Below are 26,817 nucleotides of genomic sequence, written 5' to 3'. Positions count from 1 at the left end.
GTTGTATTGAAAGGGGATATAATGGGCCCAGTGGGAGACAGATATTGATACAAGTCAGTCTTAACCATTGCAACCACAGTTAATTTCAGCAACTGACATTGAGAGTCTTACAAGCTTTTGTGTTAAGGTAGGGAAAATGTAAGTAATTTGGAAATGCAATATGGCTTTCTTTTTAACAATAACTCTTCGTTTTAATTTTCTTCATTGTCATTTAGCTCTATGTCCCATTTACATTGATGTTTTTTACATTGATATTGATTTTTTTTTATATATATTTACTAGAGGAACTGGTCTCTTGTGAGGATTGGGAGGGGAAATATAAACAGGAGTAATGTGATTTTGCTGTTAAACTTGAAAATATTTTGAACAGATAATTTCCGGAGATGGTGTCTGCTCTGTCCGTGGTTTGGAAGCAAGGGTCAGATGGACACCTTGGCAGAGGTGATGCTCCTTCCTTGTGAAGCTCCCTCCTGCAAAATGAAGCATATGTTCAGCCTTAGATGTGGTAGCTGAGAGTCAAAATACAAAGCTAGGAGCCTACATTTCCTGTAGATGGTTTGAAAGATGGCAGGAAGCAGCGAGGTGCCAGGCAGGTCTCAGAGAGAGCAAATTTTCCATCAGAATGCTGCCGCTAAGGAATTCCGTGAGCTAAATCAAATGAAAGCAAAAACCATAGCCTGTCTGTAAAGATCAAGTAGCTAAGGATGAACACAGTCCTTTGATGAATGCAGAACTTTGGTCCTGCTGTTCTTGGGTCCTATACCTGACCTTCATATACTGTTAGATAGAACATTAGTCATAGTCATATAAAACCTGGATCTGTAAGTAGGCATGGTTGGGGTGAGTATTAAGGGTGTTTTATTAGGATTGGGGTGCCTCACTAATCAGAAGAAAAAAATCAAGGTAACTTACCTTAAGGCTCTAGGGAACTTGGTATCCCTCACAAATATGAGCTCAGAGCAGCTCAGTACACCTGCTGCCTTGGGTACCACATTTTAATATCTGGAGGGTTTAAGGGCACAAAATGCAGGCTGCTTACCCTTGTGTCAGGGTATACTCTTAGAGGAGTTTATTTCAGCCTCGCTGATTCACATCATATTTTGCAGTGCAAAAATCTTCTTTGGAAGCAGGTGTGCAAACCATAGAGAAAACAGTGAGGAATTAAGGGGGAAGGTAAAGGACTGGTCAAGAAGTAGAATCCAGCCGAGGTTTAAGGATGCATGATATAGCAGAAACAGATACTGCTGACAGTATCTTTGGTTGACTGGCTGTGTCAGTGTGGGCAGAAAGGCTTTGGGAGAGATGATACAAGGTAAGTCTTTAAATGTCTAATAGGAAAAGTGTTTAGCTAAAGCTGAAAGTACAGTCCCATAAACAAGAAGCAAACATACCCATAACTTTAAACATACAAGAAACATTTCCCTAAAAATGTGTAGTCTAAACTTCTCCTGTTAACTTATCTCTAATCTCTATTGATTTTTCACAAATAATATTATAGCAGGGTATGTGGTGTAAAGGTGATAAGAAAACCAACATTTGGAATATAAAGCTAAAGCATGTTTCTGTGTTACTAAAAGCAAAATGTTTGTTCAGCTGGTTGCCTTTTGTCCTTCAGATGCAACCGTATGGTATTGCTGGTGGTTATTCTAAAGTTGTTTTGCTCTACTTCATTCTTCCTTTTCTTTTTCTGCCTTCTAGCATGCACTTAATTCAGGTGGACTCTGTTCAGCGATGGATGGAAGATTTGAAGTTGATGACAGACTGTGAATGTATGTGTATTCTCCAGTCCAAGCCAATCAGCACTGAGAGGGATGAACAAAATGAACTTATGCTTTCCTCACAATATAGCACATGTGATAACTTGCAGCTGCTATTAAAAAGAGCTTGGATCATAAGCACAGAATTGACCAGGATTGCTCAAAAGCTGGAGAAGAATAGATGGCAGAGAGTGCACAGCATCACAGTAAGAGTCAACTGCCATGTGCGGTCAATGATAAATGAATACAATGCATTTGCCAGGAATTCTTCAGAAGAAATGCACCAGGTAGGATGTCTTACCAGATGTCATGTTTGTCTTGTTAAATTTTTTTTGCTGTAACCTACTTTAAACAATTTGGAAGAAATGCTTACATACTGATACTGGTCCCTTTAAAACTAACCCCTTTTTAGCAGTGGATCCTATTTTATCATAGGCCTCATTCTGAATGTTACTAATGTTCATAAATTACATTAAAAATAATTTGATTTTGAGGACTACTGGACTAAAGTAATTAAAAGGCCCATCTGTGGGTTCCTTTGCGTTTATGATGCAGAAACACTACCTTTTTGTTAACCTCAGTTTTATCTCCACTAATTTTATTTAGAAAAGTAGAAAAAAGGAGTCTATATGAAATATTGTTTCTGGAGAGTTTTCATGTAATAATTGAGGCAAATGTTATTTATTTTTAAGAACAATTGTTTATGTGGATATTGCTTTAAAAGCCTGTTCTGTTTCTCTGCAGTTTGAAAACCTTTTAGTAGACAAGTGTTCAGAATTTACAGCATTTACAGAAAGGTAATTTAAATTTTCTAGTTGAAATCCTCATTTTGCTCTTTTATGTTGTAGAATTTCTAATGAGATGTACAAATCCACTAACACCCTCCAATGTTTGAACTAGGCCCATGCAGCTCTGAGCAGCTTTCTAAATGTTAGCCTCTGGTGGGTGCAGTGAGTTGCTTTATCTAAACTGCACCCTAATGAAAGATGGGATCTGCTGTTGCACAAAGAGCCTGGAATAGATACAAAGCTCTATGCAAGTGGACTTTGCGGGGCTTTTAGACATCAAGGGAGAAAGTCTGGCTGTAATGATATCAATGACAAAGTTCTTTTCAAGTTCTGTGGAGCAAAGATTTCAGCTGCTGTGAAAACTTAATATTGCAAGACTGTCATACTTCATGTTCTTGTATGCACATACCAATGCAGTAGTAAATCAAAGTGAAATAAATACACATTTCTTTAAATTGCAGTTGTAGGTTTACTCAGCTCCATGCACTCCAGAATAGTGAGACTTGAAGATAGGAATCTCTTTATAATTCTTCTCATGCTGTTTCCCCTGCCTAATATAAGTTAGCATGTTTCTTCTAGTACAGTTCAATCAGTCCTTTTTTATTTACTTTAAACACCACAAGTCATTCTGCTTAGGGGATCATCAGGGAAAAAGACGCCATCTAATTATCAGGAAAGAACACTTATTGAGCACTGTTGCTTTTCGCCAAACCCACACAGCTCAGATTTTACGTTTATATTCTGATACAAGAAACAATGATTTAATGAGAGTTCTGATTTCATAGCATCTGCTTCAAACCAGCCCTCTCCTTGTCTGTTTGATAAAAAGTTGATATTGGTGGGTGAAAGTCAGGTAAAGCTGAAAAGAGTGACCTACTGTGTAGGTGGAGATGCTGATCAACCAGGCTGTATCTTCCGTTACCATGACCTGCCTGGGTGGAATAAATTTTGACAATTTAAATGAATATGTTTCTGTGAGGAAGTATTAGTTATTTCATTTGAATTGTATGAAGTTTTCCATCTTTATCGCATTTCCTCAGTTACAGAGAAGTATCACTGGTTACAGGATAGTTACACTGACTCAGGAAGCTGCTGTATGTAATCTTTCTGCATAGAAAGCCAAATTTTATTTTTGAGTATGCTGTTTCAACTTAAATGAAGTTTACTTTTCTGGGAACACATCCATTTTGGGTCCTTATCCTGCTGTCATTAAACTATGGCAGAGAAGGTAAAGAAAATTATCAGATGCAGTTCTTTGGTCATGAAAAATGGATGGGTATACACAGCTGCAGTTGAAATGCAGGTATCTTAGATTGATTGTAGCTATAAGCATAAGTGGAAAATAGCAGAGTTATGCTGGTATAAATACAGTGTCTGCAGCAAAATTTGGCCTGCAGTCTGTGAAGTAAATTGTGATCCAAAATGTATTCATTAGTGTCCACTGTTGTCCTTTGATGGTAAACTTACTGGGTGTAGAAAAAGCTTTGATTTAAGTCTGGTGTGATGCGAACAGCACTAAGACTGTTCTCATGTGAATAGCTGAATTCCCTTTATATGTCTGCTATTAACACAAACATGTAGCATGTGAGTATTAGCTTGATAAAGCAGTAGCTGTCTGTGGCATCTTCTTTCCTTTCCTCTCTCTTCTCAGGTGCATACAAACCGAAGATGAACAGATACTGAAGTCCATGAAATCTTCTATTCATAAAACGCTCACTACTGTTGCTCAGTATTTTGGCCAGTTGATTGAGCTGGTTTTAACACATGAGGCACAGGTTAGTTCATGGTTGTTTGGGGTTTGGTTTTTTTTTTTTTTAATTTTTCAAAATCATTGAATCCTGAGGGAGACCATCCAGTAAGAAAGAGATTAGAATTACAGCTCTCAATTTTTAGCAGTTATGAAAAGTAATTAAAAAATTCAAATACCATTCAAAGATCTTTAGGGGTTTGTGTTCTTAGCTTCTCCAATAACCTCAAAGCCCAAACAAAATGATCTTATGGCTATGTTATTTTTCCTGATGAGCCTCCTTTATTGCATCTGATTTCTGGACGTTTTGTTTTCCTTTCATGCAGGCACTACTTTACTTTAGAAGCCTTGACAAGTCTCTCTCGCTCTCAATGATTCTCATTAAAAGCTAAACTTTTAAGATGTACCTATTATAAGTATATTATTACAGCACACATTTTAACCAGTGCATGCCTTAGACTCGAGGAAGTAGTGATAAGATACAGTGTTGTGTACAGGTTATATGTGTGTGTACCCTTCCAGAAACAGTGCTGTATCATCGCAGGCATGCTATATGATTTCCCAGTGGTGATTAAATGCAGATTAAACACATGGAGTAATTAGGCTGAGACTACAAATGACCGTTCTTGAAATAGCAACAGCTTGCAATTCTAACCAATCTATCTTGACTTACACTGGTTGCTTTATTGAGATCTCATTAGAAATCCCTCTGCACCCTCTAATCTTCCTCAAATAAAAAACCCTAAGTGCAATTATGATCAATTAATTTTTCCATATTGTAGAGGTGATTTATACTGAAATTTTGTGTTGTTGCTACAGAAAAAGAAGACATGAGCAGCTTAGTGAAAGGGACATAGTTAAATAGCATTTACTACAGTGTTAAAACTAATGCATGGTATTGGTTATATTTCTGACATACCTTGATGCATTAAGATAGCAAAAAATATTGTGGCTCTCTGAAATAACCCTTATAATTTTAAAATATTATTGCAAGGAGGTGAGAATCTCGGGAATACACTTGCAGAATTTCAGTCAAGCTTAAAACTACTCGCTAATGAATGCCCTTTGTTAGGATTTATGGAAATGATATGAAATACCAAATGTGAGTTGAAGTCTGTAAATACAGACTCCTTGCAAATTTCGGTGAGTAGATTGCAGTTGTTTTGATACTTATTCTCTTTAATCTGCAGAGAAGTTCTTTATTGCTGAAATGTCTCTCTTTGGGCACTTTGGCACCTACTGATACACCTAAAATCCTAGTTCCTTTTTCTTTTAAGGGAGTGAAATTAATTACTCTGCATCTTCCTGTGTGTATTTTTGTGGCTGAAGATGTGGATTAGAGGTCATTAATAAAACCACTTTTAAGAAGAGTTCTCTGAGCTATTCAGGCTGTGTGCCTGCTTCTGCCATACAACCACACTATGAGTAGTTTGCTGCCCTGAAACACAGCAAGCATTTGTGTGAGAGGTCAGAATTTTCAGCTTAAATTGTGTAGTGAAGATCTTTCTTTTCTAATCAGTGTATCAGGATTCTATTCAAGATATCAATTCAGTTTTTAATACAAACTTGTTATGTCTTTTATGGAATATTTTTCTAATGCTAAAGGTGAGAAAGCACAACCTCTTTAAAGGGAAGCTAATTGAATTTTGTACAAGTAACAGTGTAAAATGTGTGATATTTCCTTGCACTTCTTTCAGAATTGGATTAAATATAAAGATGCTTACTTTCTTCCTCCAAGCAAATACAATTAATTATTCTTCTAATGATTGTACATACTTTAAAAAAGAGTAAAATTAAATTAAATAAAGTTCATGTTCTTCTGACAGGTGTGTTTCTCCAAGAAGCTGCAATGGCACACATGAAAAAGCAAGATAACTATTTAAAAGATAAAAATCTTTAATCGATTTCATACACTGTAGTAATAAAATATTCCCTGTATTGGTCAATGATATTTTCTGTGTAGACTCAGCCCAGACTCTTGTAAAATAAGTGTTAGAAAGGGTATAGCAATGTTACTTATAAATAATATAAATATTACTTATAAATAATCTTGTGTCACCTTGTGATAGGGCTTCTACACTATGATAGTTAGTTGACTTCTGAAAATTTTATTTCAGTCCCAGGACAAATGAAATGATAATTCACTAAGTAGCTGAAGAGTTCTTTATTGAACGTTCTCACACATGTACCTGTTCTCTTACTCTATTCATATTTCTTTTAAAATGTAGCTATTCTTGGTTATATCTATTCAAGTGCAACTATAAATGTGTTACAGTGTTACCAGTCTGACTCCTGCCCATGGTTGGTTGGGTTTTTTTCTTGGAGTGAAAAGCAAGGTGATATGGATTGGTGAACTAGACTTTCTATTCCATCTCATCTTTAAATATAGCAATAACATTTTTAATTGGAAATAAATTATGTTTATTGTCTTATGTCACACAGAACCTGTTGAGACAAATAGAATTGTCGGATAGTGTGTACATAACTGAGTCAGCGATTAGTAGTTTATTCAGCCTTACCCAGGAAGGTGCTCGTCTGTGCCGTATCATAGCTAAGGTAAGAGGAGGTATGTGGATTAATACAAAGTAAACTAGTAAAATAAGTGCATTATTTTACTTAACACAGTAGTGGTTGTGAGTTTTGAAATGTAAAGTACAAGATAAAATTCTAAATTTCAGGAGACAATCTAGGTTAAAGAACAACAAAATATCAGAAACTTTTTCTTCTTTTGCTGCTTTTGCAAACCTTACTCTGCAGAGTTACTTTGTTACCAAAATGTCATTTAGATTTTTTAATAAAAGGGGCGAAGCCCCCCAAATATGTAATAAAGTTCAATGCCTGTGCAAGAAACTGCAATAGGATGGTAAACTTCAATAGGTTTCTGGCCCTTGGTTCAACTGCAGTTGTCATTGTGCCATATAAGATACTTTCACTCCTTTCAGCATCTTGGGCATCTTTTTAATGTCTTTCCTCACAATACTTTTAAAGTTCAAGCCACGTAAGTGAAGAGAAACTTTACAATTGGACACGCATATAGAGTGATAAAGAAGCCCATGAAGACAGGTGCCATGCTGGACCTTGTTCTCACCAAGGAGGGACTGATGTGGAATATGAAGATTAAGGGCAGCCTTGGCTGCAGTGGCCATGAAATGGTAGATTTTGAGATCTTTATGGCAGTGAGAAGAATGCACACATGCTTTCCTGGACCTCAGGAAAGCAGATGTTGACCTCTTCAGGGACCTACTTGGTTGAGGACCATGACTTAAAGATCTGGAGGGAAGGGGAGCCAAGAAATCTGGTTAGTATTCAAAGATAGATATACACACACACACACACACACACACACACACACACACACACACACAAACCCCTCCTTCTGGCTCAGGAGCAATGCATACCAACAAGGACGAAGCAATGCAGAAATGTCCAGAGGCCTTGCATGGATGAACAAGAAGGAAGCCTACAGAGGGTGGAAGCAAGGACTAGTAGCCTGGGAGAAATACAGAGAAACTATTCGAGCAGATTCTGGTGGATGAGAAACTTAACATGAGCCAGCAGTGTGCTCTTGCAGCTCGCAAGGCCAATGGTATTCTGGGCTCAATTAGAAGAGGGGTGGCCAGCAGGGACAGGGAGGTGATTGTCCCTCTCTACTCTGCCCTCATGAGGTCCCACCTGGAGCACTGTGTCCAGATCTGGGGCCCCCAATACAAGAAAGATGTGGAACTGTTGGAGCTTATAAGCAGGAGGGGATTCAACTTTTTCAAAGGATAGACAATGGCAGGACAAGGAGGAATGGATTAAAACTAGAGGAAGGAAGGTTTAGATTAGATATTAGGGGAAAGTTTTTTACAGAAAGAGTGGTGAGGTGCTGGAACAGGCTGCCCAGAGAAGTGGTGGATGCCCCGTCCCTGGAAGTGTTCAAGGCCAGGTTGGATGGGGCCCTGGGCAACCTTGTGTAGATCCAGGCCTGAGGTTGGTGGCCCTGCCTGTGGCAGAGGGGTTGGAGCTCTATGATCCTTGGGGTCCCTTCCAACCCAGACCATTCTATGAGTCTATGATTCTATGATTCTAAGGATCAGGTTAGGAAAGCTAAAGCCCTGATAGAATTAAACATGAACAGAGATGTTAAGGATAAGAAAAGTGTCTTTAAAAGTATGTCAGTGCTAAAAGGAAGACAAGGGAAAATGTGGGCCCCCTCCAGAATTAAATGGGAGACTTGGTTACCTGGGATATGGAGAAGGTACTTCATGATTTTTTTTTTGCCTTAGTCATCACCTGAAAGTGTTGTAGCCATACCATCCAGGACATTGAATGCAAAGGCAGGGATTGGGAGAATGAAGAACCACCCACTGTAGGAGAGCAACCGGTTCAAGACCACAGTCCCTGATGCGATGCATCTGTGGGTCCTGAGGGAACTGGTGGGTGAAATGGCTAAGCCACTCTTCATCACATTTGAGAAGTCATGGCAGTCTGGTGAAGTTCCCACTGACTGGAAAAGCGAAAACATAACCACCATTTTTAAAAACGGAAAAAAAGGAAGACCCTGGGAACTATAGGCTGATTGTATCTGGCATCTCTGTGCCCAGCAAGATGATTGAGTAGATCCTTCTAGAAACTATGCTCAGGCATGGGAAAAAAAAAAAAAAAGTGGTGATTGGTGACAACTAGTCTTGCTTCACGAAGAGCAAATCATACCTAAAATAGTTGGTGACCTTCTGTGACATGGTTAAAGTGTTGATGGATAAGGGAAATGTGGCTGATGTCATCTACCTAGACTTGTGCAAAGCATTTGACACTGTCCCACATGACATCGTTGTCTCTGAATTGGATGGAATACTCAGTGGACAAGGAATTGGCTGGACAGTCACACTCAAACTGTTGTGGTCAATGGCTTGATATCTTAGTGGACACTGGTGTTTCTCAGGGGTTGGTATTGGGACCAGCTCTTTTTAACATCTTTTTCACTGACATGGATGGTTGTATTGAGCACACCCTCAACAAGTTTGCCAATGACACCAATCTGTGTGGTGCAGTGGGAAGGTATACCATTCAGAGGGACCTTGACAGGCTTGAGAAATGAGCCTGTGCAAACATTGTGAAATTCCACATGGCCAAGTGCAAGGTCCTGCACGTGGATGAGGGCAATCCCAAGCTTAACTACAGGCTGGGTGGAAAATGGATTAAAAGTAGCCCCGAGGAAAAAGACTTGGGGGTGTTGGTTGATGAAAAGCTCAACATGAACTGGTAATGCATGCTCACAGCCATAAAGCCAACTGTATTGTGCGCCACATCAAAAGAAGCATGACCAGCAGGTCAAGAGAGGTGATTGTCCCTCTCTGCTCTGATAAGACACCATATAGTGTACTGTGTTCAGCTCTGGGGCCCCCATATCATAGAATCATAGAATCATAGGGGTTGGAAGGGACCTCCAGAGATCATCGGGTCCAACCCCCCTGCCAGAGCAGCTCCCTAGCTCATATTGCACAGATAGGCATCCAGATGGGTTTTGAATATCTCCAGAGATGGAGACTCCACCACCTCCCTGGGCAGCCTGTCCCAGGGCTCTGTCACCCTCACTGTGAAAAAGTTCTTCTGCATGTTGGTGCGGAACTTCCTGTGCTCCGACTTCCAGCCATTGCCCCTTGTCCTGTCTCCACAGACCACTGAAAAGGGGCTGGCTTATTCCCCCTGCATCCCATGCTTGAGATATTTATAGACTTTAATTAGGTCCCCCCTTAGTCTTCTTTTCTTTAGGCTGAACAGTCCCAGCTCACTCAGCCTTTCCTCACACAGGAGATGCTCCAGGCCCTTAATCATCTTTGTAGCCCTTCTCTGGACTCTCTCCAGGAGATCCCTGTCTTTTTGATACCAGGGAGCCCAGAACTGGACACAATACTAGTCTAGTCTCCAGTCAGATTCTGTTCCACTGATCACCACCCTCTGAGCTCGGTCCAACAGCCAATTCTCAACCCACCTCACTGTCCACTCATCTATCCCATGCTCTCTCAGCTTTGCTATCAGGATGTCATGGGAGACAGTATTGAAAGTCTTGCTGAAGTCAAGGTAGATGACAACCACTGATCTGCCTACATCTACCCAGCTGGTGATGAGATCATAGAAGGCTGTGAGATTGGTTGAGCACAATCTCCCCTTGGTGAATCCATGCTGACTACTCCACATTACCTTCTTCTCTTCCAACTGCTTGGAGATGGCATCCAGAACAAGCTGTTACATCAAGTTTCCAGGGACAGAAGTGAGGCTGACTGGCCTATAGTTGCTGGGATCCTCCTTCTTGCCCTTTTTAAAGACCGGGGTGACATTGGCTCTCCTCCAGTCTTCAGGCACTTCTGTTCTCCAAGACCTGTCGAAGATGATAGAGAGCGGCTCAGCAATCACCTCCACCAGCTCCCTCAGGACACGTGGATGCATCCCATCCGGACCCATGGATTTATGTGTGTTAATCCCTTTGAGACACTCCTGGGCCACCCCCACCTCAACCAGAGGGAAGCTCTTCATTTCCCAAACTCTCCTACTTCCAGTGTCTGTGGGTCTCGAGGGGCCTTTGAAGTGAAGACCGAAGCAAAGGCAGCATTCAGTATCTCCACCTTCTTAGCATCCCCCGTTACCAGGACACCCACCTCGTTCAGCAAGGGACCCACATTATCCCTGGTCATCCTCTTACTATTCACCTTTCCTATAAGGATAACCAGAGAGAGTTGGGGTTGTTCAGCCTGGAGAAGGCTCTGGGGATATTATAGCAGCCTTTCACTACCTGAAGGAGACACATGGGAAAGATGGAGAGGCAGCTGTTTACAAGGGCATGGAGTGATAGGTTATGAGGTAATGGCCTTAACCTGAAGGGGGGTAGATTTAAAATAGATATTAGGAAGAAAATCTTTACCGTAAGGTTGATGAGATGCTGGCACAGGTTGCCCAGAGAAGCTGTGGATGCACCCTCCCTGGAAGTGTTTGATGCCAGGTTGGATGGGGCTTTGGTCAAGTTGGTCTAGTGTAGGGTGTCACTGCCCAGAGCAGGGGGGATTGAAGTAGATGATATTTAAGGTCCTTCCCAACCTAAACCATTCTATGCGTATTACTGACTATTCAGAGAAACAGCAACACCTCTTCTGCTGTGTGTACAGAGCAGTTTAGAGATATTATTCAAGATGTAATTTTAGGAATACTTTGCAACCATTTTTTTTCTCTTTAGAGGAATGTAATAATTGCAGCTACTTCTGGCAGTGTGAGTTCTCTTTTACTGGGTAGTTGTTGCTAACTTTTTGTATAAATGAATTATTCTCACAAGATCAGTGATACTGGCAATCCCTGCAGAGTTTGCACCTTTGAGGACATTTGGATTTTAAAAAAGTGAGAAAGGCAGGGAATTGTGTGAGGTGGAGAATAGAATGATCACAACTGCACTGTATACAGAAACAAGAAAACCTCCTCTCACAAGCTTCTACTTACTGAGCGGTGTGACAATCCCTTTCCCTGCTCAGACATGAGGTTACACAGCAGCATTTAATTAATTTTACTTCTGATCTGCCCTTAGATGTATGTTTGCTCCACAAAGGTACTGCTCTGTTCCGAAGGCCACAAACGAGGTAGATTCGGAAATGTGTAGTGCATCCTGACAACAGCCTAACAGGCTTAATTTTTTTTCTAAATTGGTATTTGAGCTCCACTCAGTGGTATCCAAAACCAATGTTAAAATGTTGAGTATAAAGGAAGAGTAGAACTAACAAATTGAGGTAACTTGGTCTTGTGCTTTTTGTCATTGTGTGAATTCCATAACAGTTTAATTTAGCAGAAGTGAAGCCTGACCTTCCATAAATCACTACATTAATTATTGCTAAAACTTGGGTATATCACAGTTTTACAAGTAAAGGAAATGCTTCCCTTTATGTAAAGAACCCTAAGTGGCATTTGGTTGCAAAATTATAGTCGTGATTGCTTCCTCTGTGCACTGTGTCCCAATTCACCATAATCCTTCATCCTCTCTTGTCTCAGTTGTCTGCATTGGGGAGAAAGGTAGCAATCCTAACAGATCAGAACTTTGAATTCAGTCACTGTAGTTAGCTATGACATGGTAATTTTGGGGAAAAAAAAGTTCTGGAACTATGCTCACTCACTGAAAAAACACATAGATTCCTCTCATAGAAACCTGAGTTCCCTTGAGTGTTGCCATATTATCTTTGGCAAAAGCTAGTTGGAGAGATGGAATATTTGTTTACAGTGAAAGCAGAGTTCTGCAAATTTGTTAATATAACATTGAAATCTTCCTCTTCATGACAGTGTGTGATCTTGTGGAACACTGTAACGGGGTTTTTTTTCCCTCCCCTGTCCTAAGCTACAAATTACAACTCTAAAGCACATAAAAATCTTGGACATGCAAACAAAATACCATAATAATATTGTAAAGCTATAATATAATAGGCACTGTGTTTTCTCACTTTACATTTTGGTAAGCATTTCATTCCTCTCTCTCCTTCCCTTTCCCTCCCTGATAATATTTCACCAAAATTTAAAAGGCTTTGAAATGCTAACTCTCTATGCTGAAGTCTCACCTATGATTTTATTCCACCTGGAAGCATTCTTCAACTTTTTTTTTTGCATATATTTTTGTAATCTGCTGTGAAAGAGTCATGTTGCTGACTCACCCTGGTAGCCAGTCATTCTCACTACCTGTCAGAATTATAAAGACTAAGATCTCTATCACAAATGAGTAGTTGCAAGGACAAGATAAGAAATGAAGGAAGAAAGCCTAAATAATAATAATTAAAATAATTAAATTCTGAGCTAATAGAAGAAACAATGCTGATCTGTGAGTTTCAAACCAAAATATGTAGTATTCATCTACGCTCAACTACAGTGGTGGCAGCACAATGGAAACTTCACAAGTTTAAATAATTTTAAAAGCAAAAAGAGAAAATAAGGAAAGGAAGAGCCAAGTAGACCATTTGTTGCAACTAGCAGGGAGAAGTTTTAGTCAGGTTTCTGTCTTAGATTTGTTTCCTACATTTGGAACCAAGTGTTTTTAAAATACTTCTCTATCAATTCTTGTGGCGCATGCTTAACTATCCGACAATATGACTAACATGTCTGAGTTTTCACTGTATTCACAAAAATGTATTCACAAAACATTATAGACTCTTTAAGGTTGGAAAAAACCTCTAGGATTATAAAGAGCAATCTTCAACCCAGTACCACCATTATCTACTAAACCACATCCTGAAGTGCCATGTCAACATGTTTTTGAACACCTACAGGGACAGTGAGTCTACCATCTCTCTGGGTAGCCTGTTTCCATACTTGACAACCCTTTTAGTGAAGAAGTTTTTCCTAAAAATATTTTTTATTACGGCCATTAGGTTTTAATTCTGGGATCTTTCTTATTCAAAATTATAAATTATTTTTGGTTGTTGAAATTCTAGCTTCATGTTCCAAGAGCATAAGGAAACACTAAAAAAATCTAAATTTTGATTGGACTTGAGCAACTGTCAATAATTAGTATTACATGAAGTAGACTTGATCTAAATTGATTTGGCTTCTTGACAGCTAGAAGCATCAGTAAAAATCAGTGCCAGGGTTACAATATATAAGTGCTGTGACACAGGATATTAAAAAAAAAGTCTTTGTAAATAAATCCATTTAATTGATGATAGTTTAATGCCAACTGTATCTACCTGGATGCTATAATAATAGTCTTCTGTAAGAGAAACAGTCAAAAATGAAGATAACAAGAATAGCCACACCTGCTTATCACACTCTTTAGAGAATGCTTGATTATTTTGGCTTCCATAAAGATACGCAGCAAATCACTTCCTCTGAGAAGCTTCTAATACATCTTGGCCTACCTTCTTAGTTCCCTTTCTAGCAAGTATTTGCTATGAAGATTTCTTTGGAGTCTGTCTTTCAAGGTAATTATCAATGTCATTCTCCATCATGAGGAAAGACCTGATGAGAATTCACTGAACTTTGAGTCATTTCAGGTTGAAATTGCAAAATATGGCACCTTATTTTCTCTCCCTTTTTTATTCACTCAAGTCACTATGCACAAGGAAGCTTTTTATACTCATGACCTCCTTTACGTACTTTTAATGATTGTATTCCAGGTGACTTTGTATTCTACTGCTAACACTTCTGAACAGCATCTCAGGGATGTGTCCATGAAATTGAATTCCTATTAATCCTATGTCGGAGAGAAGTGAGTCATTAAGTGATAAAGCAAGTTCTCTCTCTCAGATACTGCTTCACAGACTATGTGAAGCCTGCCCCAGATGAAACTTTATTTACAGCAAGAGCAGCATTTCATGTGTGATTTTGGCAATTCACCAAAGGTCTGCAATGATAAATAAAAGTATGCTTAGAATTATCAGGAGCTTTTTGGAAAGGTGCAAGTTAATCCCCAAAGCAAGTAAAGCTCAGTGCTGGTTCTTTGCCTGAATGGTGCTGTTTATCCATTTGACCAACTTAGGTGTATCCCAGTCAAATGGAATAATTTTGTCGTCATTGCAAAAGATACAGGGGGAAATCCTTGGAAAAGGTGAATGGGAAATGCTGATATCCCAGTGAGGGGAGTATGTTTGACAAGCCATAGAATCAGGTTCAGTATTTCCTACCTATTCCATATTTCACTTTCAGCTCTCTGTGTTCATTACTTGTGATCAATATTTTACAGCTTCGTAATGGCACACAGGGCACATAATAAACAGTTTAGATCTCCTCCTGACAAATGTAGTGATAAATCACTTCCTGTCCATCAGAGGCAAAAGCAGGGCACCCATTTATCATACAGAAAGCTTGAAGCAAATGTGCCAACGTGACTTTACTAGTGTTGTCCACAAACTTCTGCTTATTATAACCTAAGCAGAGGATCAGATCATCTATGATTCCATTGAACTATGGGGACTTTTAAACAGATAATAAAATTTTAAAAATTCCAATTACCTTAGTTTTGAGGACAACACTGTCATGGCTTTCCTTCCCCCTGCCCCCCCCATATTTTTCATGGAGAATGTAATTACTGCTTCAGTGCCACATCAATATCCTTTTGTGGAAGGAAAAAATATAACTGAAACCTTTTTTTGTTAGAGTCCTGCCTTTTTTATTTTAAAGGCTCGGAAATGTCTTTCCACAGTAGGCTATATTTAGCAGTACTAGATATAAAATAACTCATACAGATACAGGTGCACTTTTTACAGTTCCAGAAATATATTTTACTCTTAGCAAATCTCAGTAAGACTCTTTATCCTGATCTCACAAATTAATAGACATGTGCAAAGACATGATATACATTTTCTATCTTGAAAATATATTGAGGTGTTAATTTGCCTAATTCTAATTTTCTTATAAATTGGTATATATTTTTGTAAGACTGAACAGATAGCTTTGCTTGCTCTATTATTCTTTACTATATTCCAGCAGAACTAGTACAAAAATGTAGAATTCTGAAAATGAGTGAAGATTGTTATTGTAGTCTGTAGTTTTTATGTCAGTATAACCTGTTGAGCTTTCAAATAATAAATGCTTGAGGGGAAGAAGAAAATTTTTGAGAATCTGAAAAATATTTTTATATAGAAGTTATTGCAACAGGCTGAAAAAGAAGAGTGCATGTTACACTTGGACTGTGTTTCCTACAATTTTCAATGTACTAGTGTAAAAAGAATACTTTAATTGTAGATCTTTTGTCTGTTATTAATATTTTAAATTCTCTGTTCCTTCATTATATGTCTGCTCTTACATTATATAAGGCATCTTATACCTGATGGCATAATATTTTTGAAATGTAGGACAATCCGAAAAGACCCCACCATATACAGTGCATATATTAGCTGCATGTATTTATATCTTTCCATGTATTATGGGAACTTTGGTAACATACGTTTACAAGCTGTGTTGGAAATAATGAAGGATAGCTGCTGTAAGGATGCATATGTACTCAAACCTTTCTCCTTATTGCCATATTTAAAGAAAAAAGTTTAAGAATGCAAACTTTGTGTTAGGTGATGAATGCATGGATTGTATCTGTGGAGCACTTGACATCTATTTCCACATTATTTTTAGTAGTTCTTCAGCTACTGAATATCCTTCTCTTTCATATTTTAGCACTAAGAAATACTGTATGGAGCTCAGAAATGTAGAGGAATGGGAAATATATGCTAACAAAAATCAGTTTTAAACTAATGGCCTGTGGTTGAGCTGTTACTTAAAATGTACCTCCAATTGCTACCTATTGATAATTCTTTGTAATTTTCACATGAATGTCAAATGTAATTTAAGTTGTACTTGTAATTGGTAAAAGTCAATAGCTTAAGCACACCTCCCACTGAGGCTGTATTACTTTTTCATCACTTAGTGTATAAGCATTAATCAACTTGAGTTCTCTGTGTGAGCTTAACATCCTCTTTGTTGGTGTTTTCATAATAGCTAATTTAGATAAATTGCTAAAGGAATCTGCCCCTCATCCCAATCTTAGTTAAAAGCTAGGGAAACATACCGTACTGCTATTCTGATTTTTGCTTTTTCCCCGTAGGAAGGAGGTGTAGCTGCTCTCTTTAAGATCTGTCGCCAGGACTGTTTCAGGTGCCTTTATCCCCAGACTCTCAGAACATTGGCATCCATTTGCTGCGTAGAGGAAGGGATGCACCAGCTGGAAAAGGTGGGTACTTCAGCACTCCGTCAACTGCATCATAACACAGAGAAGTCTTGTCTTTAATCTGTTCTGGGAATTGGTAACTTGGTGGGTGATACAGTACTCCATACTCTGCTCGCTTTCTCTGTGCTCAACACATCTTCAATCATTACAAAATTAGTCCCAGCAATATTCAGTTATTTGCACAAATCAGCTTTCTCTAAGTGGGGATAATTTTCATAAAACAAGTAAATACGTTAGTGACTATGTCAAAAAAACCCCAAAGCCTATGGAAATTATGATTTCTGCAGACTCTGAAGAGAGATAGACTCAGAAACTCCAATGTTTTGAATCACCCTTAAAGGACTGAAGGCTTTATACCTCTTTAAATTCTTTCCTGAACACTGAGGTAGGACACCTGCTTGTGGTACTACAGTAACTTGTGAGGGTTGTAATTTCACCAAAAGAACTGGGACACATATAGCAGCTAGCCAATAGGAAAAAATGTGTCTTCTAATCAGCAACAAGTCTCCAAAAATCCAATTTTACCGGGAATGGCAAACATCAAAACATTATCCAGATAAAATTATATCAACTGCTTAGGCTCCATTGCTTTCTGACTCTCACTACACACTGTTGTGTTTTGGAAAATGAACACTTCTTGTCACTAAATCATGATCTCATCCTTTGTATTTCATAAAACAGTCATCTTCCACAGCTGAATAATGGCCTCTTCAAGTTAATGATAAATGATTTCAGTGCCACTTTACATTGATGTATCTTGTAATTTACTGCTCAGGATTCAAGCAAACCATGACAGAACATCTGCAGCAAAAAAGCAAGTCTCTGAGCTTACAGTAAATGAAGATGACTTAAATTTTTTTTGACATAATGCTGGTTCAGGTGGACACCAGAATAAGTTTAAAAGGTTCTCTCATTATGTTCACTATAATAGTGGAATTAATAGTTAGAAATAGAAAAGATTGATTCAACTCACCTGGTCCAATTCCTGGCAGTGTGAACATGCATTTCATGTGGCCCATATCAAAGCTGATAAAACAGGAGTCCTAGAAAAAGTGTTAACTCCCAATCTTCTACGTTTTTGATTTACTTTAAAGTTGGTCATAAGTAAAATTGCTCAGGGAAAACTTTGTCACAATTAGAATTGGAGTAGCATTTAAAGGATTTTTAACCCCTACCACTGCTTCTGGTAGTTCATTTTCCACCTGGGCCTTCAATTCTTAAATCAAATTTTGGCAAAACCTAAGTCTGCAACATGAGGGGCTGGGCATTAATCTTACTTACATGACTGAGCAGACAGGTTTTTATTTGGTTATAATTTTGCCAACTTCTTCGCCTAAAAATATGTTGCTGTGGAACCATATATTATGTGGATATACACCTGGGTTTGTGGTGGGGAAGAAGGGGATATTTCATGTATTAAAAGAAAAAGAGAAAATTCCCCAACAAGGAGGTGAATATGCCTCCAAGTGCTAATGGAGGTTAAACAACATAGGCCAGTACAGTGCTGTCATATGTAGATAATCTATCAGCTAATGACAGCCAAGGTTTGCCAATTTATAGAGCTGAGAAAGGACAGTAAACAAATTTTTCAACCTTCTTATATACCTGTTTAGAAGCAACAAGATATTCTGACCACAGGGAATGAATGGAAAGTGCATGTGTTGGATAATCAATTGTTTGATGTGAACACAGTACTCTGTTTATATTGTCTTCTTTAAATAAGAATGTTTTTTTTTTTTCTTTTAAAATTTGGAGTACTCTTGCAAAGAACAAAAAAGGAGGTTAACATTATTCACATTTCTATTGTTACAGAAGTTAGGATTTTTTATCTGACAGAAAGGGCGGCTTCTATTATCCAACTAAGTTCCAGAATGGTGGTGAAACATTTAATTTGCTTCTGTATTAAAACAAAGGTGCATTTGAACTCAACTTTTAATGGCAGAAACTTAATTCAAACAATTAAACTTGGCCTCCAAATAATTCAGATTAGCGTATTAAAGATTTAAAAAAACCCCAACCAAACAAACCCCAACAAACAACCCAAAACTCAAACAAAGCTCACCCTCCTCTATTTTTCAAATAGATTTCCCTATGAATAAGGAGTTTAAAAGACCACTTAAGATAAAGCAGCAAGAGCTGACATTTTCTAATGGAACATTTGGGAGGTAAACTAAAAGGGGGTCATATAACTTCTGCAATAATAGCAGTGCATAATTACTAAAGACGTTAGAATATTGTTTATTTATCCAATACTCTTTGACCTTGCCAATTAAGTAGCAGCATGGGAAAGTAATATGAACATATGTGTTAATGTAAGTAGTGACTCACAAAGCAAGCAAGGAAGTCAACAGTTAACAGAATACAATCCAAGTAGAGAGTATTTTAACATTTTTCTTGGGTTTTGAGATATCTGAATATTTGGCTTTCTTTATAATTAGTGCAAATTTAATGTGAATGATGTTCATCAGTAGTTGTTGCTTTTGACTAGCTTTTACTCTTTTAGGTGAATCTGGTTGGCTGTGTGTACCACGATGCGAAATCAGTTGGTTAAAACACCAGTTTTAGAATAGTTATTATTTCACTTGCAAGTACTTAACTGAATTTGAAAGTAAGAGTGGCATAACAATTTTCACATCAGAGCAAATTAAATGCTTTACCACCATCCTGGTACTTAGTTGGATAATAGAAGCCACCCTTTCTGTCAGATAAAAAGTCCTAACTTCTGTAATGATAGGTGAGGGTGACAAAGCACTGGAACAGGCTGCCCAGGGAGGTTGTGGAGTCTCCATCTCTGGAGACATTGAAAACCTGGCTGGATGTGTGATTTAGTCCAGGTGATCCTGCTCTGGCAGGGGCGTTGGACTAGATGATCTTTTGAGGTGCCTTCCAACCCCTAATGTTCTGTAATTCTGTGAATGCATGCTGAGTGGTGCTAGAAGGTACGGCTTTCCAATTTTTACCCCTTACTGAGGTTCAGTTGTGTCCTTTTCACTGAGGTGAATGTCCTGCTGCAATAAAAGAACTGCAGCTTTAGTTTAGAAATAAATAGCAAACAGTGTAATGCACCACAGTTTTACCATGCATGTGGAACATTATTACATTAAAAAACTGCAACTCAACTGGGGCCTAGATCAAGGCTCAGCTGCCACAAAACCATAATGTTTAATACAAATAGTCATTTAAGCAGCTGCCTAAATATTAACCCTGTGCAGTATATATTTACTTACACTATTTAAACTACTCCAGAAAGTAAGACACCTGGAATCAATTCATTAAGAGAAGATATTCCAGAGAGACTGGTGACAACAATTGTTACTTTAATTAATAAAACCTCTTTTAAAAAATGACACAGCTTTTTATCACTGTGCTTTAAGCAAAATTGCCTAAGTATAGATTATAAATCCTTCATTTAAAGCACGATACATCAAATTCCTTGCCTCTTGAAAAATAGAATTTGAAGAAGGGGGAAGCAAGTACAATAGGTACAATTGTTGTGTTTTGGAAACTATGAATTTTACAAAGACCTCTTAAACATGAGCGACCTAAAATCTGTTGTTCACTGTGAAAACAGTCTGATTTTTAAGAATAACCATGATTTTAAACATAATAATATCTGCATGATGGGGATGTAGTCTGCAGTGGTATATATAAAAACAAGCTTATGGTGGGAATTAAATGAAATGTTTGTTACAGAACCTACAACTACAGTTCATTCATAGCTTTTGCATGAGCATAGCATTTGCTGATCGCTTCATTCAGCTCTATCACTTTGAAATTTGTTTCAAACATTAATGTCAGTCAAAACCAGGGACTAAATTTGTTTCAGATAGAGTGTATATGTTACCTTAAATCTCAGCCTCTAAACCCACTAAGGTTCATGAAGCTGTAGGATGTGATAGAATTATGGAGCGATGTTTGATTATGAGAGCTTGGATGATCTGGTAATGAGGGCATAGCCACCACATCTAAAATTTGAACACAAAAGCTTGCTGGTGGCCCATGGATTTTTTTGCCACAGCATATGAATGCTCCACAGTCACAAAGGTTGTTTTTTTCATAAAACCTGGTACACGATGGAAATAATTTGTACCATAGAAGAAATTTCACATTTGCCTGATCTGAATGAATTCTCTAGCTGTCTTCATATTTGACTATCCCAAATTCAAAATAATAGGGGAAGCAAAAAATTAGTAATGGTCTCCTAGAAAAGGTGTGTGAGATTTCCAGTGATTAGGAAGGAGAGACTCATAGGTTGCTACATTTAAAAGCATGCCTGCAGGCTGTTTGCTTCTCTTAAGGTGGACAAGAGTAGTGTGGACCTTTCTAAGAAGCAGAGAAATGTTGATTTTCATTATGGCAAGCAGTGTCTTATTCAGAGGACATCCAGCAATGAGAAAATCTCAGGAAGTGCAGAGGTATGCCTCAGCCAGTTAGCCTCTCTCACTTCTCAGAGAAGAGCTTTGTGTTAAATTTTTTTCTTTGTTTTTTAATTTTTTTTTCTTCTGGTGAATATAAGAAAACTCTTATACCTTATTTCAATGGCTTTGTACCCAGTTCATTTTAGGACAAGTGATTAGATGAGCTATAAAATGATAAAAATTGGATAGCTATTTTATTCTAAAATCTGTTGAATTCAAGAGCATAAATTTCCTTTTTAAAGTAAAATATTTTAGAAAATCTCATGGCTCTCAAAATTTAGCTTACATTCACAGAATGTAAAATTTCATGTTTTTCTGTCTCCTGAGCAAGATATGGCAAGGGTGGGTATTAATAGCAATATAAAGAACTTTTAGAAGTCATTAGAAGGTGGGAAGTTGTTAAGGGGCCCTTCTCCGTCCTCTTTCCCACAAAACCAGGGTAACTTGCAAAGTCATAGCCCTTTCCCAGTTTTTTATGGGTCATGTTGACAAACACTTTGTCAACTGCATTTTATTGTAGGGGAACATAATTCTTATTTGTTCCCTGAAGTAGTGCTTGTTTTCAGGAAAAACACCTGAAGCTTCATGGTTGGGAAGAGACTGAAAACTTTCTGTATGCATAAAACCATGGAACACAGGCTTGTGTGCTATGAGAACGTGCAACGATTTAGATAGAAAGAGTTCAAGTGTTGAGGTCCTTTGGCTGGAGAGTCAACTCTTCTGCTTTACATAAGGCACTGTTTCCAACTGAGCATGTTTTGGCTAATCTTCCATGGCCTTTTGTAGCCAGGCTTTGAAATCACACTTGTGAAGTAACAAACAGTAAGCAGGAATGGGTAGAGAGATTTCTGTTCTGAATTGTGAGAGAGGAGAATAACTTTTTAAAAATTAATTCAGGCAACTTTTGACATGCAGTACACATCACACTGGAACTTGGTGTCATTGACAGCTGGAGCTAGGGACTGTCTCTCTCTGTTGTCACCAAGTAATTGCATAGGTCACAGGATAAAGAGCTGCAATGAGACAGAAATATGTCAACCTAAAGGAATGATGTGGGGAACAACCATTTTCTAAAGCTGCTTTTCACATAGCATTTTGGATAACCAGGCAAATCTATTTCAGTAGCTGAGTTTGTGGTACAATTAGATAATGTAAGGTTCTAGGCTTGCAGCTCTTTAATTTACTGGACACTTCTTCTCAGTAAGGCTGTTTAATTAATTGGCAGTGAAAAATGTGCTGGGTTTGGCAAATTACATTTCTGTCAAAGCCCCAGCAAGATTCATTAAATCATATCTGAGAGTGCAGGAACTGCCCTTCCTCAACTGCTGGCTTCATATATATTAGGTGGTGTTTCAAATTTTACCTCCTGATTATACAGTTATGTATACATAATTAGCAAATGCAGCTTCTTGCAGTACAATCCCAGGCAAGGTATCAGGAATTTTTCAGTTGTGGCAGACCACATTCACATGTGACAGGCTGCAGCTGTTAGCCAAAATGCTTTGGAAAGCATGGGATGGACACGTTTCTCAATACTGAAAACCAGTGTGAAAACATGTTTAACTCCCCCTGCCCATGCACATTTACTTTCCAAACAGTAAACCTTATTCCCATCTCCCCACCCCCCAAAAACACAGCAAAAAAACCCCAAACACCAAAATGAATCTCTGCAGTGTCATTTGATCTGGTGAAAACCTTCTGCCATTTGCACAGCAGACTAAAATTTGTTTGCTTTATGATAGTACCCACTTTAGCATGCAAAGAGAAAAAGAAAAGGGTTTTTTTTGATGGACTTATTCAAGAGACATGGAATTGAATAAAGACAGACATGTCAGTGCAGGATTATGGGATATTGCTAGATCTCTGTAGGGAAAAAAGTATACACAAAATGCTTTGGCTGAGGTCACTGCCATTATTCCAATTCTGTTAAAATGACTAATTAAATTATAGTGGTTGTGTTGTCGTAGCACTGATGGTCTAAGGAGATAGGTATCAGTTGCTCTAATAAAAGATATTACCTCTCTTTACAAACCTTGCTTCACTTTAATCATATTATAGATTTTAGAAGAGGGAGAAAGGAGCCAGCAAACGTAGCACTAAAGATAAACATTTTGATAGCACTGGTGAAGTAGGACAATGTGAGACTTAGCTAAGGAGTTGGTGAATATCTGCCTTTGGAGGACACGTATTCTACTGTTTATCAGTAAATCCTTATTTCGATATCAGGCTCGGACTAGACTCTGCAAACATGCACTTAGCCTTAAACATGCAACTAATTTCATTTAAAAAAAAGAGTAAAAACTACCTGTTAAAAATGTCAACAGAGATGCACGTCTGCTGGTCCGTTCATGACCGAGATTTCAGGCTACAATAAATTTCACAATGTAGATAATAATTTGGCGAGCACTAAATGCATAGTGCTGGGGAACAAAGCAAAACTTAGAGAGTCAGATCAAATAGGTACAAAACCTTCCTGATAAACTTTGTCTGTATTTTTAATAGAAGCAGAGCAGAGAATCTATGAATCTATATATAAATCTATCAATACATTAGAAGACAGCTCATGCTTTTTTATCAACCTAACAATGAACACTTTAAGACGCGTCACCCATAGATTTATGCTTTTCTTCCCTTTGTAAAGTGGGCTTTGCTTAAGCATGGATCTCTGATAATATGCCCATATACAAAAATTTCACAAGAGTCAAAGCAGCCCTGTTTTATTTGGATTTTGTCGTGTTTCACTAAGACCTGATCAGGAGAGGGCATTGCAGGGGCCGTCAGGTGTGATGTGCTGAGAGTTAATCTTGCCACTGCTCTGTTGTATTTTTTCATGGCTCCAGAGCAGCATTCGTGCAGAGTGAGAGCTGATAGGATTAAGTATATCTTGGCAGTTGGTTCCCTTATCTCATGCAGTCACTGTAGGAGGAACAATATCTCTGCACATCTATCCCTCAGCTCTCTTTTAGGCCGCTCTTTTTTTTTTTTTAGCTGAGGACCAGAAGAGAGACTCTTCAGATTATTTCTTTTGGTTTTAAACAGGTAAATTTCATTGAAACAGATTTTGAAAGCTGAAAAGTGCTGAGACTATGCCATGTTATGGAGGTGTATGCTTCAATGTGCAAGATCAAATTGGCGCAATGCCTGTGGATTGCCATTCCCTCCAACTTAATTTTGAAAAATTGAGCTGGTGCCAAGTTACCACTCTGCACTTGTTTGGCTCCTATATAATTTACACATGGGTTTTGCAGTCAGTTATGTTAGTATTTTATGCTATATATTGATTTTATATTTCACTAAGTATTTTATTTAAAGCACTCCAAATAGCTCTAGATTTATGTTTCAAAAGCCAGGTTGTTAAGAGAATTTTATAAATGAAAAATAATTTGGAAATCACCAGATGATGATTTTTCTGTAATGATTTAAAATATTGCTTAAAGTGATGACCATGATCAGGGCAGCAAATGATCCACGAATGACGTCTAAAGGAATAGAAGCCAACGCATCAAAAGACAGGTGGGTTTTCCCCACCTAATAATAATAATATATCAAGCAAATTTAATTTTAAGATGAAAGAAGCAGCTTAGTCAGCTCCTAAACCTAAGGCAGAGATTAATGAGAATCAATTGAAGCATTTAAAAAGAGTGCAGAGAGAGAGCTATTTTGGACTTCAAATATTCCTCTTGTCCCTGAATAGAAGTAGAAAAGAAATGGGAAAGATGTGGTCTTACAGAAAGACCTATCAGCTGAGTAGCTTTCTTAATTCTTTTCTTCTCACACTGCAGGAAACCGTTGCATCACATGTCTGAATTTCTATCCATATGTAAATACACATCCTGAATGTGCCTATGTGTTACGTATTAAAGAGCTTAGCTGTAGCCATGATAAAGTGTGAGGAGAGATGGGGTGAAAATACTTATTAAATGAGACAGACACATTAGATAGCTCCCCCATCTCAGCTGAAATTAGATACGTTAGTCTAACTGACCCATCCTGCTGCAGACTTCATGACTCAGTATTGTTGATGGTTTTTGTGACTCATTAGACAAGTCCAGAGAGTTTACTGTTCAGAGCCTCTATTTCTTGTTTGGCTGAACTTTGAGCTTGCCTAAAAACTCCACTGATTTCAGACATTGCTTCTGGAAAAGTATATTGACACAGATTTTGTTAAACAATAAAAAAAATTTATATAAATGCCTTTGGAGCCTGAGAATTCTGTACTAACATTATTTTTTCTTAGTCTTCTGCCACATTTATTTTCCTTCCTGAATTAACTATGACTCTTGGAGTTTCCTGTTGCTCTAGATGGTTTCTTGTATATCTACTCTTGGTTACATAACATTGACTTTCAAGTTTTTACACACATTTACTTTTGAAGGCCTGAACTCTCACAGACACACGCTACTAAAAGCAAAAGAGAATATAGCTATGGAACTCCTCACTAATACAGAACTGCACTTAAAGAAACATTGAATGACCAAAACCCTCAAAAAAATTTTTTTCTCCTGGTTCTAGGCGATTTATATTTTTTTTCTTTGTGGCATGGAAATAGATATGGAAACAGATAGCTCTGTATGTCACATCCTCTGACATTTTCAACTTGTCCTTAAATGAGCTGATCTCAGTCATACATGAGGATAACATGATGGGGTCTGGTAGACAAAAGTGACCAGCTTACTTTGATATGGTATCGAGTATTGGCCATCTATTGGGGTGTGAGAGTCAGGACTTGAGAGCACTGCAGAAAATTGTTTTTCCTCATAAGAGCATCTATATTCTGAGTTGGCTTTTCAGCTTGACTACTTCCTTGGGCTTGTGGGTTTTTTTTTTGGTTTTTTGTTTTTGGGTTTTTTTTTTTTTTTTGCAGTAGTTCAAACTGACAAGATACATAAACCTCAGCTTATGCTCAACTTAGACCTTGGCTCTTTTCCAAAACCACTCTTATAATTCTTATACTTCATGAGGGTTACTACCCTTTCTAGGGTTCAGCAATGGGGTTAATATGCCTCTTGCATCACAGCATTTATCAGTGTTCACACTTGCTTAGGCAGTGAGGCTGTAACAGTCCTGCTGTGACACAGGGTTCAGTGCAGGTGTAATCTGGGAATCTTTTCTAACTGCAAATCAGGTCCCAGCAGTGCTCCCAAATGTATAAATTCTGGATATTGTTACTGAGAGGGAAATTCACGAAGTTGTATTTTGCAGTATCTCATTTTATACATATACAGTTGTTTGTGGCTTTTGTTTGTTTTCACCCAATGTTTGCCACAATTATGTTCAAAGTACATAGTTCAAATCCTCTTTTCTATTTCCTCCTCTCCAGTAGCTATCACTGTAACAATGTGAGAAAACACTTTATAAAAGAAGGGAAAAATACATACAGGAAACTATTTATGATCTAGCACAGTTCTTGCACTGGCCACTATTACTTAAACTTTCTATCAGTAGATTT

At 38.0% G+C, this 26,817-nt stretch overlaps 1 protein-coding gene across 1 annotated transcript in view; it reads left to right on the top strand.

Moving 5' to 3' along the window:
• The window catches only part of INSC (INSC spindle orientation adaptor protein), a gene marked incomplete at both ends in the record, with an annotated part of 91,839 nt that overhangs the window by 25,317 nt on the left and 39,705 nt on the right, over positions 1–26,817 (top strand). The window contains 5 exons of the mRNA XM_084264203.1: positions 1,699–2,044; positions 2,502–2,554; positions 4,197–4,320; positions 6,735–6,848; positions 16,828–16,953. Of these exons, the coding sequence (XP_084120329.1) occupies positions 1,699–2,044; positions 2,502–2,554; positions 4,197–4,320; positions 6,735–6,848; positions 16,828–16,953 (763 nt within the window). The remainder of the gene's footprint in view (positions 1–1,698; positions 2,045–2,501; positions 2,555–4,196; positions 4,321–6,734; positions 6,849–16,827; positions 16,954–26,817) is intronic.

This window comes from Gallinula chloropus (genome assembly GCF_964237585.1).
Source record: "Gallinula chloropus genome assembly, chromosome: 4".
Classification (NCBI taxonomy): domain Eukaryota; kingdom Metazoa; phylum Chordata; class Aves; order Gruiformes; family Rallidae; genus Gallinula; species Gallinula chloropus.
Note: the sequence above shows the minus strand (reverse complement) of the source record. Positions and strands in the feature narration are given on the sequence as shown.